Source organism: Corylus avellana, chromosome 3 (assembly GCF_965113065.1).
Source record: "Corylus avellana chromosome 3, dhCorAvel1.hap1.2, whole genome shotgun sequence".
NCBI lineage: Eukaryota > Viridiplantae > Streptophyta > Magnoliopsida > Fagales > Betulaceae > Corylus > Corylus avellana.
The window spans coordinates 8849889-8867213 of record NC_142492.1 but is presented as its reverse complement, the minus strand read 5'-3'; the positions used below and the strand labels follow the sequence as shown (position 1 = coordinate 8867213).

Genomic DNA, 17325 nt, shown 5'->3' with positions numbered 1-17325 from the left:
GGAGGAGAAGGAAAGCACAACACCTTGGAGGGTGGGTAGTAGCAGGCGGAGTTGTTGATTTCTGGCTGAAAAAAACCTACAAAAACAAAGAAAACCAAAAAAAGACGCGCAAAAGGGGAAGGGGGATTAGGAGGGGGGAGAGGGGGAAGGGGTTTGGATTTGATTATCTTTCTTGTATTCACTTCATTTACCCAATTTCCTTATAAATAAGGTCATTTGTATGGTCCTTGTAAAAGAACATAACCAAGTCATTAAGAGCAAAATATGGCTCTATTAGACTCTTCCTTACTGTCTCTTGTTTCCTCTAAGGCCAAACTATCCCAAATCTCGTCTCTATTTTGTCTATTACTTACGCTATTTTTTCTCATTTTACATTTTTTATTACAAATTTCTACTTTCTTGAATCACTGAATTTGTTAGGAAGGGGATTTCAGAGCCCCCTCCTGAGATCCCTTTTTCAGTGATCGAGCAAATTGGGATAACAGTGCATATATGAAAACTTTTTCCTAATTCATCACAATTCCAACCCATATTCATTCCCTATTTGGCATTAATATTACCATTTCTAGTTTCCACAATTGACTAAGAATTATTATTTTAAGTTGAATTACCCTTTTTAGTTGATTATGTTCCATATTAGTCTATCAATTACAATGTAAGTTGAATGTATCCTTCTCAAAAAGGATTCACTTGTCTTTTGAACTTTAGTTTTCCATCGTTAGATATTCTAGATTGACATTATAAAAGAAGACAAACAGATGTATTGCAAAAACAACTTTGAGAATTACTAGAATTTTCTGATTTTTTTTTTTTTTTTTTTTTTGCTTTTCAAAGCTAAATTCTTAGTCTTTTTTTATTGTTATTATTATTATTATTTCTTATAGGTTCGGCTACGGCAAGAACAAGGCCATCCACATAAGTACTCGTGTATCGATTAAATTAAAAGGCAAACCAAATTTTTTTATGAATTCCCAAGCAAAATTTCATATTCGACGGCATATATTGAGGGTTCAACATTACGCTTAAAACGGGTGGGCAGTATACATCTTTGACAACTAAACTAAGCAACCCAATTATAAAAAATAAATTAATTAATTAATTAAATTGAAAAAAAAAAAAAAAACAAACAAACAAAAAACAAAGTTTTTCTCCAAACTGAGTTAGAAGAGTTTCTTTCAATCTAATCTATAAAAGTGACATGTGTCTTTTTTTTAATAACATGTGATATACACAAGAATTTTTAATAAAATTTATTCCAATTTTGTTTCTGCTATTAAAAAAATATATGCATCTCATATGTTTAAATGACACATATCACTTTTATAAACTAAGTTGAAAAAAATTCTTCCGACTCAATTTAAAAAAAAAAGTTTGTAAAAAATAAATAAATAAATAAATAAATAAATAAGAATAAAAAAAAAAAACTTCACGGCTGGGAGCCTGGGACATGACATACTTATCACAGAATGACGACATTATGGGCCCAAGTTCCTATTTGTCGGCTTAATAACAGGTTCAATGCTTCAACGCTTAAACGGCAATATCTGAACGCTATGGGAGCGTGTAGTAACGCGCCAGAAATTATTTTTGTTTCTATTTTAGGACAGGGACCCCTATTTCTCATATTATAATGCTTTCTGGTCAATGTTGGAGTACCAAACGCTACAGTGCTGAAGTAACTTATGCTATACTCTTAAGAAAGGTTCGAAGAAATTCAGTCATAAATTCAAATGCAAATTTAGCAGAAAATCATACAATAATTGCACACTAAGTGCAATCTAGACTGAAATTTTGATGTTAACAAAATAGAATAGACATATCTAGCAATTTTAATAGGAAATATCATAGAACTTCTGCAGGTCGTACCAAGTCTTAGGTTACCGGTTTCCCTATTTGAACAAGTAGGGCTTAGAAGCTCTTTTATATTTGATGTTATAAATTGTGTAATGCCATTGTTTTATTGTATGCAATAGGGTAAGGCATGTGAGATTAAGAGTGGATCTCAGCTGTTCAAATAAATATTCGAGCAATTTGAGCTTTTCTTACTCAAATTGTCTAAACAACTGTCCAAACAAGTATGATACAACTATGTTTTCGCATGAAATTGACATATATATATATATATATATATATATATATATATTGCAGTAGATTCTTTGTATTTCGTACTACATTTTGATTTTCTTCCTCCAACTTTATCACACATATCAAAGCTGGTGACACAAAAATCAAGATGAATACTCTTCATTATAGTCCAGCCTTTAACCTCTTCAGCCAACAGTCGTTTGTGCGCGTGGTTGGTTGCATGGAACACCAAAAACCTCAACAGCTGGGATCACGGCCTCGTGCTCCAAAACTAATTAGAAGTATGTGGCAGAAAATTTCAAAATGGTGGGACCCAGATTGATATTTAAAAAAAAAAAAAAAAAACTTAAGAGAAAAGTTACGTTAAAATTGAGTTTAAGTTGTACATTTATTATTTTTTAAAAATAAAAAATAAAAATGAAAAAGTGATAAAAAGATAAACATTAATATGATAAAATCTGAAACTAATTAATATAAAAACAATTATTCTATCGTACACAATTATTTGAATTTTATTTTTCTAATTAAATAAGAAAATGAGTGTTCTTCTAGTGTTTTCCTGATGTCCTTTCAACTGTGATGTAACTTTTAAAATTATTGTTGAATTTGAGATTATCATTATTGACTTTTAATCTATTGGTAATTTTAAAAGTTACACCACATTTAGAAAAACATTAGAAAAACACTAGAAAAATATTTATCATTTTCCAATTAAATACTTGAGATTTTACTTTAAAATATGGTAACTTTTGATAAATACTAAAATAGTATATGAGGTTGGTATAAGTGATAAATGTTAGTCGTCATCTCTTTACAATTCTTAGAATATTATATCATGTACACTTTTTCAAACTTAAACAATTGCTTTTAAATTGAGGCTCAGATCATTTTTGACTTTTTTCTTTTTTTTTTTAACAAAAAAACTAATAATTTTTTCATATTGTGGAGTGGCTCGGTGGGGTTGGTGCCAACATGAAAAGGGGTGATGTTTAGAGTGTATTGTAATGTACTAATGTGGGTGTTCAAGGGTAGGTGACTTTGAAGAGAGGAGTTATGGATGATAGAACATTTTCTTAATGCCAATAATGGATCAATTTATATATTTTGGTATGATCAATTTATACATGCCAAAAGGAAATTATGCAAGTACTAGAGCTTGTTGGTGGGTATCGGCGGGAGATTATTTTACTGCTTAAAAGTCAGTATTGTTTGAGAAAGAAAATTGAATGCATTAAATTTTGACTTTAGGGTCAAAAGTCTTCGTTACCACGCTTCTTGAACTTAAATCTTATGATATTCCTACTCTAACTGCTTTTGTCTCATGCATCGGTGTAATCGCGGATTATTTCCTACAATGGACTGCGTTTAAGCTTTTGGCATGGTGGGATTGAACATGATTATCTAGCATAGAGCACAATTTATTGCTATTGGGGTGAATTCCTTACTAGTATGATGGAACTAGGTCTTATACTTGGCTTTTGCATATGAATTTTGTGGGGGTGAGCGGCCTGTCGGACCAATTCTAAACAATTGGAAACTTTTTTATGCCTTTAATAAATGTAAAACATTTTACAAAAGAATAAACAAAATTTTTTTTGGCTCCTTTAATAACACTTTTTAGGATAGTTTTTTGCTTTTTACTAAAAAAATAAAAGTATTAACAACCATTCAAAACGCAAAATACTCCTAAATTATTTTCACTTTTATGTTACATCAAATTTTTAACAAACAAAACTGTACAGCTAGCAAGGTTTTTTAGGAGCAGTTAAACACTTAAAAATACTAAAAATATTTATAAAAAAAAAAAAAAAAAATTACATCAAAACAAATAAGCCTATATAATTGGTATTTTTTTTTTCATATAAATATTATTATTTTTAAATATCATAAATGTTAAAACAATAAGTATGTGATCAATACAAATGTTTACGTATTAATACAAAGATTTAAAAATTAATCTCATTGAGGATTGAGATCCCTATAATTCTTTAAATGAGATTCTCAAATTCATAAATCTTAGCCGTTCATCACATCTAAGCGTCTAAAATAAGTTATTTTTAGCATTTAATCAGAAAATATGACTTATTTTAGACATTTAGATAAAATGAACGGCTGAGATTTATGAATTTGAGAATCTCAAATTTAAAGAAAATTTTAGGGAATCTCAGTCGAGATTCTCAAATTTATAAATCTTAGACGTTCATCTCATCTAAGCGTCTAAAATAAATCATGTTTTAGCATTTAATGAAGAAGTTAAAGCATGACTTATTTTAGACGTTTAAATAAAATAAATAATTAATAAGGAGTTATATATTAATTTAATCTTAATCGTCCAGGCTCTGCCTCGGGAAGATGCGTGTTCATGAAGGGTCTTTCTCTTTCTTTCAAAAACCAAAGAGAAAGAAAGGAAGAGAGAGAGGGGTTCGCTTTTGTGAAAGCAACTTTATAATATACATTGGGAACGAACCCAAATTACCCAAAATGACCTTGTGGACCTACGACATTGCTCCAAGCCAGGCCGTAGATTCAGGAAATGATGACCTCATTAACACACTAGCATCAAATCCGACAGCTAGCATTTGCCGACATCCAAAACGGCGCGTGCCGTGGAAATATAAATCCTGTGGGTGGGTGCCCTCCGCCCATTTCCTTTCCTTAAATCTTAAAAAAATTAAGCTCAACGCTCCTTGTTTTCCTTTTTCTTAATCATATGCTTCTGGTTCCGTTCGTTTCTCAGAGACAGAGTCGACGACACAGCGAGAGGGAGGAGGAAGGGGGAGAGGAATTTCCAATCGTCGGATTGAATTAAAAGGTACGGAAATCCGACAAACTTTGTTTGTTTGTTTGTTTTTTTTTTTTTTTTTTTTGTGAGTTTTGAGTTTGATCGATTTTTGTTTGTTGTGTTCTGTTAACAAACAGATCCAATTGTTTGATTGTGTAAAGTGAAAACGTTTGAAATTTCGGTTCCATTTCTGAGTTTCCGTTTCGTCGACGGCGGAAATCTCAGGGAACGCCAAAACCAGTTTTTCATTTCAGCCGTTCGATCATTGTAGAATAATGATTCGGACGGTCCAGATCAAAACCAATACGTCGACGCGCCTTGTCGTTCTACAGCCTTTTGGAAGGCTCCTCGGGAAAGTCGGCTCATGGGGGGTCGGTTTTTTAAAATACCGAAATTACCCTCCACAGCTTGGTCGTTAAAGGAAACAAAAAAAATATATATATATAAACGGAAACGGAATTTGTGTCCTCTTCCTTCACGAAAACGGAATTTGTGTTCCTTTTCTTGACTCCCTCTTGGATTGTCGGACCAAACGGGCGTGCGTGCGTGTATATAAATAAACCCATGAGAAGTCATCGAACACACCATAACGTTTCAAACTTTTGACTCCCTCTCACAGTTTCCGTTAAAATCAAGTTCCTTGCAAGAAACTTCCAATTGTTGAAGCCCTTTTCGCCTGAGTTCCTAATCTTTGTTGTGTAAATTTTTTTTTTTTAATCAAAGGAATTGAATTCAGAAGATGGGTTCCGAGCAGAACGACGGAACTAGCTACCAGCCATCAGAGCCGAAGCTATGCGCCAACAACTGTGGATTTTTCGGCAATGCAGCAACGATGAACTTCTGCTCTAAGTGCTACAGAGACTGTCGCATGGAGGAGGAGCAAGCGGCGTCGGCGAAGGTTGCAATGGAGAAGTCTTTTAACCCCAATCCCACAACACCAACAAAGCCAGAGGACCATGATCATCAACCGGCGGGGTTCTTCGCCGCCGGAGTCGGACCTTCTTCGTCGTCAGCCACAGCGGCGTCGTTTGGGTTCGGAAATATTGGGGATGATCGAGAACCGGAGCAACCAAAGGCAGCGAACCGGTGCAAGAGCTGTAACAAGAAGGTGGGCTTGACCGGGTTCATTTGCAAGTGCGGGAGGACATTCTGCGGGATTCACCGGTACCCGGAAAAACACGAGTGTACGTTTAATTTCAAGGCCATCGGCCGTGACGCCATTGCCAAGGCTAATCCGTTGGTGAAGGCGGATAAGGTGGAGAGGTTCTGAAATTAATCTGGATCCTCTTCATTGTGGGTTGGGTTTGTGGTAGTATTTGTTTAGGAGATGGTGGGGAAAAGTGGATTGCTTTTGGTGCTGTTGGATTGCTTTGCTAGTGGGTTTTGTTGGGTGGTTGATTCCATAATAAAAGTGAATCACTGAATTTGTTAGTTGCAGTTTGCTTTTCATTGTTTGGCTTTCTTCTTTTGGTAATGGCTAAGAATCTTTTCCACACTTTCTTTCTGCCTCTGTTTTATGCCTTTTTATTCTCTCTATACATAATAGTAACAATTATCTTGTCCATTACGTGGTGTTTGGAAGTGCGAGTTGCTTGCTCCTCATGCCCCTTTTGATAGAAATAAGTAGACTGTCATACAGCTAGAATAATGTGGCGGATCAAAGTGTTGACTTTGTACAAGTGTTTGGAAGTGCTAGTTGCTTCTCATGCCTTTTGATAGACTAATAAATAATTAGGTTGGCGTGGCAAATCGACTGTTACATCATCAAGTTATATGAGTAATTCAACTTTGAAATGGTAATTTGTACCCAAAGAGAGGTTTTTTTTCTTTTCTTTTTTTTTTTCTTTTTGAAGTATTTTTTAAAATTATGGTTTGCATGTGAGATCTCCTTTTCCGGAGTAAGATTACTCACGAGAAAATATAGACTTCAATGTGTATGTCATTCTTCAATGCCTTAGAGCATTCTCAGCAGCTATCTTAAAGCTGCTTCTTTTTTCTACACATAGGAAAAATTAAAAAAAAAATCACAAAAACTCATCTAGAGTAGGTTCTCTATATCTTCCTTATACATTAAGATTACTACAGTTAAACCCAATACATTGAATTCAACTGTAGCAATCTACATAGTTTCTTATAATCATAAAATAACATTTTCTCTCTTCTCACACTTTCCTATACAAAATAAATGAATATAAAAACAAAAAGAATGTAAACAAAATAATATTTTAATGTTATAGAAAAATATAAAGGGAAGTTATTGTGGAGTGTATTTGAATAAAGAAGAAAAAGTAGTTTTGTTCCCTAAATTTAAGGAAAATGAGAGGGAAACCGTGAATGCTCTTTTACTAGCTTTCATGTATATGGAAAGCCTCATATATCATTAAAGGCTAGTAGTATGCTACAATCCTCTCCTACTTAGGGCTAGAATTTCAATATTCTCTGACTAGCTTTCATGTATCTTGGAGTGGTGTTTTAGTTGGATCTTCTTTAGATGTCTTATGGTGAGAGTTCGAGTATGTCTAAGTGATAGGCGAGTCGAGTTCTTGTTGACTTGTTCTTTGAATTTGCTTTAAAGTAGAAGTCATCAAGATATGTCAATTGTACCTCAATTTAACGAGTCCATGAATAAAGATTAGCATAAAGAATTATTAAGCAACCTTGTGTTGGAGGTTTGCGATGGAGGACAATATTTATCTTTATTTTTGGTAAAAATGAAAATAAATAAAATATTAAAAATAATATTGGAACAGTGCCACTTGATCATAATTTTACTCATTCTCAAATAATGAAAGTACAAAAGGAAAGATTGTCACGATTCTCATTGATTGTTAATTTTTATATTAGGATTTTATTTAATTTTATTAGGACTTTTTTTCCTTCTCTTAATAGGGTTAGATTTGCTTTAATTATATTCCTTTCCTTATTAAGATTATGTTTACTATTGCTACTAGGATTATGTTTATTATTACTACTAGGATTATGTTTACTTTCTCTACAAGTATTTATCTTCTATAAATAGGTTAGTTTATTATGTAAAACTCACTTATTGAATTATCAGAGAATTCTCTCTCAAATACTATGTAGAGTTTTATCTTTCTTTTAGCATGCGGGCTTGTTTTTATCTTTTTGAGTAGAAGACGAAGACGCTTCTCCTTGCAGAAGACGTTGTTCTGATTAGTTACGTTAATCTTCCGCTACGTTAGTTTGGTCCTTTAAAATCTCTTTATAAATTGTAATTTGTTATGAGAGCTGACATTAAGCTAACAATGTTAGACTTCTAAGCAAAGTGGGAGTTAATTGATGTCATGAACTCCAAATTTGATTAGCTAATTGCCAATTGTTACGGATCTATGATTCGGTAATAGTATATTAGAATTATTATTAAATAAGGTAATAATGTATTATTATTATTCTTATTAGGAAAATATGAGACTTGCTCATAAAGCAATATCTCTAGTAGGAAATATAGGATTTATCTCCCATTAGAATTATATTTTCTATTTACGTGTATTTCTATTTTTGCCATATAATAATCTATATAAACCTAAGAGTGATCAATAAAATATATGAGAAGTTTAATATTCAACTGTAGTAGTTGTTTTGGGAGGTTTAGGGTTTCTCGAACTACCCTAAAATTAGGAGGCCTAGGATTCTTCGAATTATCCTACCACAAATCTATCGTTCTTGTTGATTATTCATCCCTTATTACGGAGGCCCGTAACACCAATAGTGCCATCTCAACACCAAAACATTGCCACCCCACCACTAACACCAATTTTTTTACAAAATTTCAACTCATCACCACTTTAAATCCAAGCACCCGAAACCCACCCGATCCAAACGGTACCGCTTGGCCAATGGTAGCACCGCCATTTTAACCAAACCGGCACCAATTCGGCCGATGTGAAAGGAGTACATCACGAAGTTTGTTAATAGCATTAACAAACGCTATTAACACACTTTGTGATATAGAATGACATTTCAATATTTATGAAAATAAGAAAAATGTCAAAATTAATATTGGACCAACACAGCTCGATTAGAATTTTACTCATTCTCAAACAATGGAAGTATAAAATGAAGATTATACGGTTCCTGCTAATTGTCAATTTTATATTATGATTTTATTTTATTTTATTAGGATTTTATTTATAGAAGATTTTATTTGACTAGAACTTTATTTCATTTTCTTACTAGGATTATATTTACTTTAATTATTTCATTTCCTTATTAGAATTAGGTTTACTATTGCTATTATGATTATGTTTTCTTTCTCTACAAATATTTCCCTTCTTATTATAATTAGGGTTACTATTGTTACTAGGATTAAGTTTACTTTCTCCACAAGTATTTCTCTTATATATATATATATATATATATATATATATATATATATATATATATATATATATATATTAGTTTGTAATGTAAAACACATAAACTCAATTGAATTATTATTAAGTCAGAGAATTTTCTTTCAAACACTATGAGATCTTTCAAGCCTTCATATCATGCTTATGATTATTTTTACATAGTCATTTCGTGATAATTTTATAGGCTAAATTTTAAAAAAATTCATCCAAAATAGTTTGGAAGAAAACTTTAAGTCCTGTTTGGATGGATTGATTGGATTATCTTTGTTGTTTATTGCACAAGCTTTGTGCGTGGGTCTGTTGTGGAAGAGTGGAGTCTGCACCACTGAAGTGCCCATGCTGTATTTGTGTATGGGGGTAGAAGCACCTCCAATTAGGCTTCTGGATGATTAGAGCTTTCCATCAACTCATAATTATTAAATTGACTTAATTTGAAGTTGAGCTAATTAGTTTTAATATCTCCATCTCCTGATGCAATTAACCCAACTAGTTTCTTTTTTTTGAGTTGGTATAGGATTACAATTGAAAGAAAACTAAATTGTGCTAGAATGAATCGACAAAGCTTTGGACCCTTGCAAATGTTGTTCATGTTAAGATTAAATTTCATTAAATAAAAAGCAAGAGACACATAGAGGGGTTGGAGGACCCAACAAGCTCACAAGTACAGATGATACGGTGTCAAATAAAAAAAATAAAAAACTGAAAATGAATCAAATAAATAATTCGGCTCAATAATTTTTTGGCCCACCCGCCAAGAAAAGGATAGTGAGAAAATGTGGTTTTTGTAGTAGACCAAAACATTGGCCGATGGTAGGCACATTTGTCGCAGTAACAAGGGGTCTTGGTTGTTTAGATTGCACTAAAATTAACTGAGTTAAAGTTGTAATAGAGGAACTCTACTTCGTGTTAAGTAAAGGAGGTCGTTACAAACTATGGATAACTTAACTTAAGACTCCTGAATTACTACGTGTTTTGAGAAGACTTCCACAAATTTTAAAAACTCTCACCCCCTGAACTTTCAAGGGTTGTTTGTTAAACAACATGTCATTCTCAAATACTGTTTATTGTTTGGTGAGAAAAAATGAGTGTAATAATTAGTATAGAAAAGTGAAAAAGTACTATTAAAATGTAGAAAAGTTTTGTTTTGTCGTGATTTTTTTTTTAAAAAGAGATGAATAGTATTTGGGGGCAGGAGGATGTTTAATAAACACCTTCTCAATTTGATGCAACCGACCTCTTGTCAATTTTTTTTTTTTTTTTTTCGTTAAACCCTAACAAAAACCACTAAAAAGACAAAAGTACCCTCCAATTTTTCATTTTTTAAAATTATTTTCAATTTAAAATTAAGGATAAATTCTGAATTTTATATAAGTTTCAGGGGTATAAAGATCATTTCATCACTTATAACGTCCAAAAACTGACGGAAAGGGGTAGATTACATCAAATTGAAAGTTCGAGGGGTAAAATTGAGAGATTTTAAAATTTAAAGGAGTCTTTTCAAATCGCATATTAATTCATGGATCATTTGTGAAGTTTCCATTTAATTCTTATTCAAGAACTTGATTTAAATGGACGTAAACCATAGCAAGGTTAATTATAATAAACTCCAACTAAACAAACACAAAGAGAACCAACTAATAAACAACAACTCAAAAGAGAGAGAGAGAGAGATGAACTTCTTGCAGGATAGTTTTCGAAGTCTCAACTGGGCGGCCTGGATAGAATTACGATGGAAAGCATTATTACCTATGTTATGCTAAACCATAACTACTGACAAAAATTAAACTATTTATTAAAGACATTATCGGTTGAAAAATGCTTCTTTGTGTCCATCTCATGTATATTTTCATAATTTCGTTGAGTTGATGGCATGCTTCACTCATCATTGATATTTTTTCTTCTTTTTAATTAAGGGTGGGTGAAGCATATCAACTCATAAAAGACAAACACCAGATTGACACCAAAATGCAAAGAAGCGTTTTTCTTATCTTTTATCGGTTAAAAAGTCGTATATAAGATCAAGTGATTGGTGCCACACCAACACCAAAAATAAAATAAAATAAACAAAAATAAAAATAACACCATCCAATTACATGCTGACACGTGTTAACAAGTTGTAAAAGAGTGATTTAGCATTTTTCTTGCAGGTTAATTTTACATCGAGGATCAATATTCCTCTTCCAAGTGCCTATAAAATCTTCAAAATTGAAACCAGGCTTGAGCAGGCCTAGATGCCATCTCTTGAGGAAGAAAACTATCAGAAAACATCCTTCAGCTCACTCAACAATGTCATCAGCCGGAGTAAAATTGCTTCTACATTAACCATGAAACATGCAGGAAGAAATTGCACGGACCTAGAATTATTATCTCATATTACTATTTTTTGATTAATTAATTGTAATCTTTTAGGAATATTTATTATTATTATTATTAGGAGTCTTATTAGAATTTGGATTAAGAGTTTAATTAAGATTTAGATTAGAAGTCCTGAGGATAGACATATTTTCCTTTAGACTCGAGATTTCATTTCAATTCTTATTTTAAGCCCATATGAGGCATTTTCAATAATTAAAATTTGATAAGGAGTTTTAATTTTCTCATACATAGAGTTCTTCCAAGTACCCTATTGTCTTAAGAATTCCTTAATTTTCTTAGCACCAAATCAGATTATGACACTTATAACTTCATAGGGTGGTTTAATCATATATGGGGTGGCCAAACCACCACTTGCCATTTGAGAGTACTGGTTTCAGCCACTCCTAAAGACCATATATATATATATATATATATATATATATATATTAAAGAATATTTTTATCATTGAGATATTTGACAAATTTTAATAATTTAAATGAACATTAAAGCAATAATGAATCATTTCTCAAAAATTAAATAATAGTAAGCCTTTAAGGGGTAGTGGACTTTTCCTTAAATATAAAAATAATTGGGTGATTGAATTTTCTTTTTTTTGAAAAAAAAAAAAGTTGGGGGGAAAGCTTTTGGTTGTTGTCCTTGTTTTTGTCTGCAACTGCATGTAGGGTGGAGCATCTTAAACAAGATGCCTTGCGTGAGAAACTACAGAAGACACTAGATTTGGAATCTAACAAAATCTAATACAGCACAATACGATCAGAGATTCAGAATTTATTATTTATTTTTTTAAAAAAATCTTCTCTATCTCTTTAAAAAAAAAAACCAGAAAGTTTCTGGTCAAAATGTTTTTTAAAAAAAGTATTTTTGAGATAAATTCCTAAGTCAACACGCCAAAATTGATCGCACCGTAAATGTTTATTTTTTCTTTTCTATTTTAAACGCATAAGTTTATCAAAAAGGTACAATAGATCCTTATGTTGTTTTTTCATCTAAAATCGTGCTATTTGTTAGAGACAAAAATTAGCTACAAACTAGTTTGTAATTGCTACAAATTATTCTAATAAATTGCTAATTGTATCTTAACATGTGAGAATCACATGTTTTTTTTAATAATGTACTTCTCATATGTTAAAAATTTTATTAGACCGAGTTTGTAGCTAATTTCTCTCCCGCAACAAAAGTGTCTATGGTTATATCACATGAATGAAGTTTCCTAAAACCTTAAGAACCATAAACCTAAGACTAATAAATCCTAAACTTATATCCTAACAAACATTTTTTTTTAAGCAATACAACAAAGCAAGGAAATGGTTAAAGATTAGAGTCTTTGTCACTTTTGATTCTGATGGTAGTTATTGGAAAAGAGTGAGTGAGAATACTTCAAAACACACGGTAAAAAACAACTCATTTTGCAAGTTGGCTGACACATATGTAGTCGGAGGCAGTCCGGCTTGGGGCAATACACTTAAACCCAATCTGCATAACCTAAAAGTCTCTAAATCCTAATTTTTTAGACGTAATCCCTAAAAATAAATTAATATTGTTTTTTTTTTAATCTATTGAGGGGACTCTTTCACGTGGTCCTTTCATCCTTTAATTTGTACAAGTCAAGAAAGCCTGCTGCTGTATCACAACTTAATTATAGTGATTAAGACAGCCTGCTCTTTGACTCTTTGATAGGCCGGTGAATGAATATGGAGGTCCAAAAACTTTTGTTGCTTAGCCCCATTGGGAATTATTACATGCCATTATTCTTTCAATGGAAAATAAATGATTGATATAGCAAATAATTATACACATAAAGTAACACCTAGATCTACAACATATATTTGCTATAATCTTGTCACTATCTCGTATTCTCGTAAGTGCATGGTACGTAGCCTCCCACGTATGGATCATGATCTTTTACAATTAATTATATGAATTGCATTTAAGTTTGGTAAGCCATACATATAGAAGGGGCTGCCCTGCACATGTGAATGGTACAACCCTACAATTTCACAATTCGGGCAGCCAAATTGCAGAGAATACATATATATCCCCCCTCGTACACATGTATGGTGTGCTTGGTGCTTGCAACTCAGCTGGTGTGCTGCTTGTAGATTCATCAATCATTTTCTTGTTCTAAATTACCTAATGATAGAGTGACTTGGTATATATATGATCATAAGAACACAAATTTATTGCTTACACCTCATGTGTATGCATAAGTTAATATGTCTAACGGTGTACATGATTCTATATTATTTAATTTTTTTATAATACGTGTCAATATTAACTTTATATATATTCACTATCAGATACACAAATTTTAAATCATAACCATAAAGTAGATACTATTCATTTAATTTGAAATGGAGAAAATCTTGTTTCATATGGATGAGGAAATCGATCATATGACAACATTGACTCATTGAGGTATTTAACATGCACTTGCAGACGACGACTTCTCAATGTCTCCTCTCTAGAGCGTCTAAGATACTTTCTAGAGACCGTGTCATCTCTCTTTCACCCTTCGATCTCTACTTTAACTGCTTCTTCAAACCGCCATTTCAGGCGGCCTCTTTCTTAGCTAGTGGGGCAAGAACCCATTTGGCCGGGCCATCCATATAGCCATTTCACAGTAAATTAGTCAGGATTTTTTTTGTACTCTTTTGGTTGTAATGGGATTTTTGTTGGGATGCTCCACCCATCTTTTATACTCTACCCCTTCCCTTCTCCCCTAGCACTTGCTTAAAAAAAATATAAATAAATAACATGCACCTGCAGCACGATCTATGGACCACTTGCCCTGAACTACTGAACTGATTGGTCTCTGTCATAACAAAGTGCAAGGAGAAAAAAAAAAAAGGTTTGAGAGAGTGGATGAGGCTCGCCATAAGGCCTGCGGTGGTGGAGCAGACCCTGCTTTCTCTTCACTCTTACTTGACACAGAGTTCTCGTGCCATATTCAATATTGGTGTAAAGTTTCTATCAATCCATGGGAATCCTTTCTCCCTTTCTCTTAGTCTCCTACCCTTTATAACTAAAAAAGATAACTATACTTTATCTAAAGAACATTTGCAGTACCATGATGTGAAAATTCGACTGCTCATTAACTCCCCTTGGCCTTGATGAGCATGCACTCGCAAATATTTAGTGCATTTTCCTCTTTCTTTATTTGAATGTCCCATAAAAAATCAAATGACTTCTTCTTTTAGGATGAAAAGTTGTATGGATTTGTTTTGTCAACCTCATACGGTGATTAAGGTTATATTTCTGTCATATACTCGGAATATTTCTAAGAATTACATTGTGCTTATTAATTTGTTTTGTCTACAATACAAAGGTCCCTATTTATAGAGTATTGCATAGATACAAGCATAGTAATCCTAGATTTGATTACAATCAACCCATAAATAGAGAATATTTCAATATCAACCTAATTATAGAATATATAGATTATATTTTCCGTATATTCTAACACAATTATTCACAAAAAGAGATATGGAGAAAAATAACAAAGGCCCCACTCAAAAAGCTTAGAGGTCTCATGCCCCTCCCACTAGGTGGCAAAAAATAGGGAACATCATCTTCAAAGGATATGACATAAGAAGGGTCACAAACCCCAAAAAAAGATATAGCTTCTACCGTCTCAAAACACGCTTTATTGAGTTCTATTCTTAGAATCTCTTATTGACTTGAGCTTAGAGGCTATTTATTTGGCCTACTCAGGGAGGGCCGGCGTCATTATAGTGATTTTCTCCTTGTTTTGTAGGTGCTCATCCTCGAGTCCAGTGGTGCAAAAATTTACTTCGACAAGAAGCATACTTCTCTTCCAAATTACCCATAGAAACGCATGAGTTTGAGGGGTTCAATTCTCTTTCAAGTTTTGTATCTTCATCATAGGGCTTCAGCCTGCTGTCATTGTTCAGCGAGCAGTGCATCTCATTCTCAAAAGAGTCTTTCGGTGTCAGGCATTTCCTTTATGTTGAGTAAAATCATTAAGAGGGCCCGGATCAATGGACTTGTTAACCACCTAGCTAGATGGTAAATCGAGTCAGAATTTGACAGAGCCTCCAACCACATCACTGTCTTCTCTAGATGATTTAGGCTTCTTATCTTCCTTGGCTGCAATAGAATTTTTATACAAATTGAATATCAATAGAAGGTACCAATGCCATGGACCCACCATGTGATTAACAATTCAATGAATCAGAGGTGAATGTTGTGGTATAGATGAAGAGTAGATACCTATTAACATTTTTGTGCCAATTTGTGAATGCACCCATGACTTCTGCAGAATTGGACCACCTTTTTCTTTTCTTTATTGAGTCAGATGACTGTCAAATGAACTCCTTACTGGGATCCATTTGCCTTTTTATAGTCCCCCACAACTTCTATGATTGGATTTGAATGGAAGAATCTTAAATCAATTCACTTCGTAAATGTCAGTGCGATTTCAGAGGGCTTTTGAAGAGAATATAAGGCCTATATCGAAAGAGTAATACTATTTAGTAGACTGTTATATGATTATTTTTCATATAATTGAAATGACGTGACAGTGAAAATCAATCTTTAGATTACTAATGGCTAGTAAAAAAGAAAATTAAATGCTGATTTTCACTGCTACATTATTGTAGTTCTGTAATATATATATATATATATATATATATATATATAACAGTCTACTAAATAACATTTCTCATTTTCAAATGACAAATACTTAAAACTAAGGGTATCTATACTTCATTTATTGGACTTACTTTTTTGTAACTTTTAGTCGAGCTCTACTCAGTCCCCTATCCTAGCACCATACGATATAGCAAGCCAACCACTAAATTGGGTATAAGAAAATACTTTCAATCAGCAGATTGAAGTGACATATGTTCTTACATTATATGATTCTAGCATAAATTTTCAATTCTTACATGCATTTTTATGAGATCTTTTAAAATGTATGTGAGAATTGCTTAAATGACAAATATTAGTTTAATAGACTGAATTTGATAAATTTTTTTTCAACCCATTTTAAAGAAATTTTTTTAAAGCATCTCACCAATCTTTTTAATGGAACATGTCATTCTCACATGCATTTTTTAAAAAAGCTTTTGAGAGTCGCAAGTTCTAAGAACGTATATTAGTTTATATAGACTTAATTAGACAAATTTCTTCTGACTTAGATAGGAGGAAAACTTGTGTGTTGTTATTCTTTTTCACTTTTAAAAAAAAAGGCTTAGTAGAGGTTAGTGGTCTTTTGGCTCCATTGTTGAATTCGAAAACTTGTTTGTCAGTAGTAATAGTAGATTCAATGATTCAAAGAATCATCTTTACTCACTTTATTTCTTTTTAAGCAAAAGTAGTTTCTCTCTCGTGTACTTGCCAAATCTTTTTGATTTCTTTTCTGGGCCCATCTTCTTCTCTAATTATCACTTTTTCCTTTCCATATTCTTTTTAGTGCCTCTCTCAAAATTTTGAAATCCAACTGCTCTATCTCAAACATTCAAAGATTGCCCTTCTACCTTTTAAATTTGTCTTTTTTTATTTTCGATAATTTTTTTTTTTAATCCTATAATATTTTTATCAGTTTGGGCACGGAGCGGAGACATTATTGAAACCCAAGTAGCAAATTGGAGAATATTGCAAAAATTAAAACATGGAGATGAACATTACGAATACAGTAGTAGTTATAGGAAGTAAGTGTAATTTTTTCCTGTGATTAAGATTATTATT

At 32.6% G+C, this 17325-nt stretch overlaps 1 protein-coding gene across 1 annotated transcript; it reads left to right on the top strand.

Annotated features, from left to right (window-relative positions):
* Positions 1–4718: 4718 nt before the first annotated feature.
* LOC132175115 (zinc finger A20 and AN1 domain-containing stress-associated protein 1) lies at positions 4719–6371 on the top strand. The gene is made up of 2 exons (XM_059586947.2): positions 4719–4897; positions 5591–6371. Exon 2 carries the CDS (start codon positions 5607–5609, stop codon positions 6135–6137), a length of 531 nt encoding a protein of 176 aa, XP_059442930.2. The 5' UTR covers positions 4719–4897; positions 5591–5606; the 3' UTR covers positions 6138–6371.
* The last annotated feature ends 10954 nt before the right edge of the window (positions 6372–17325 follow it).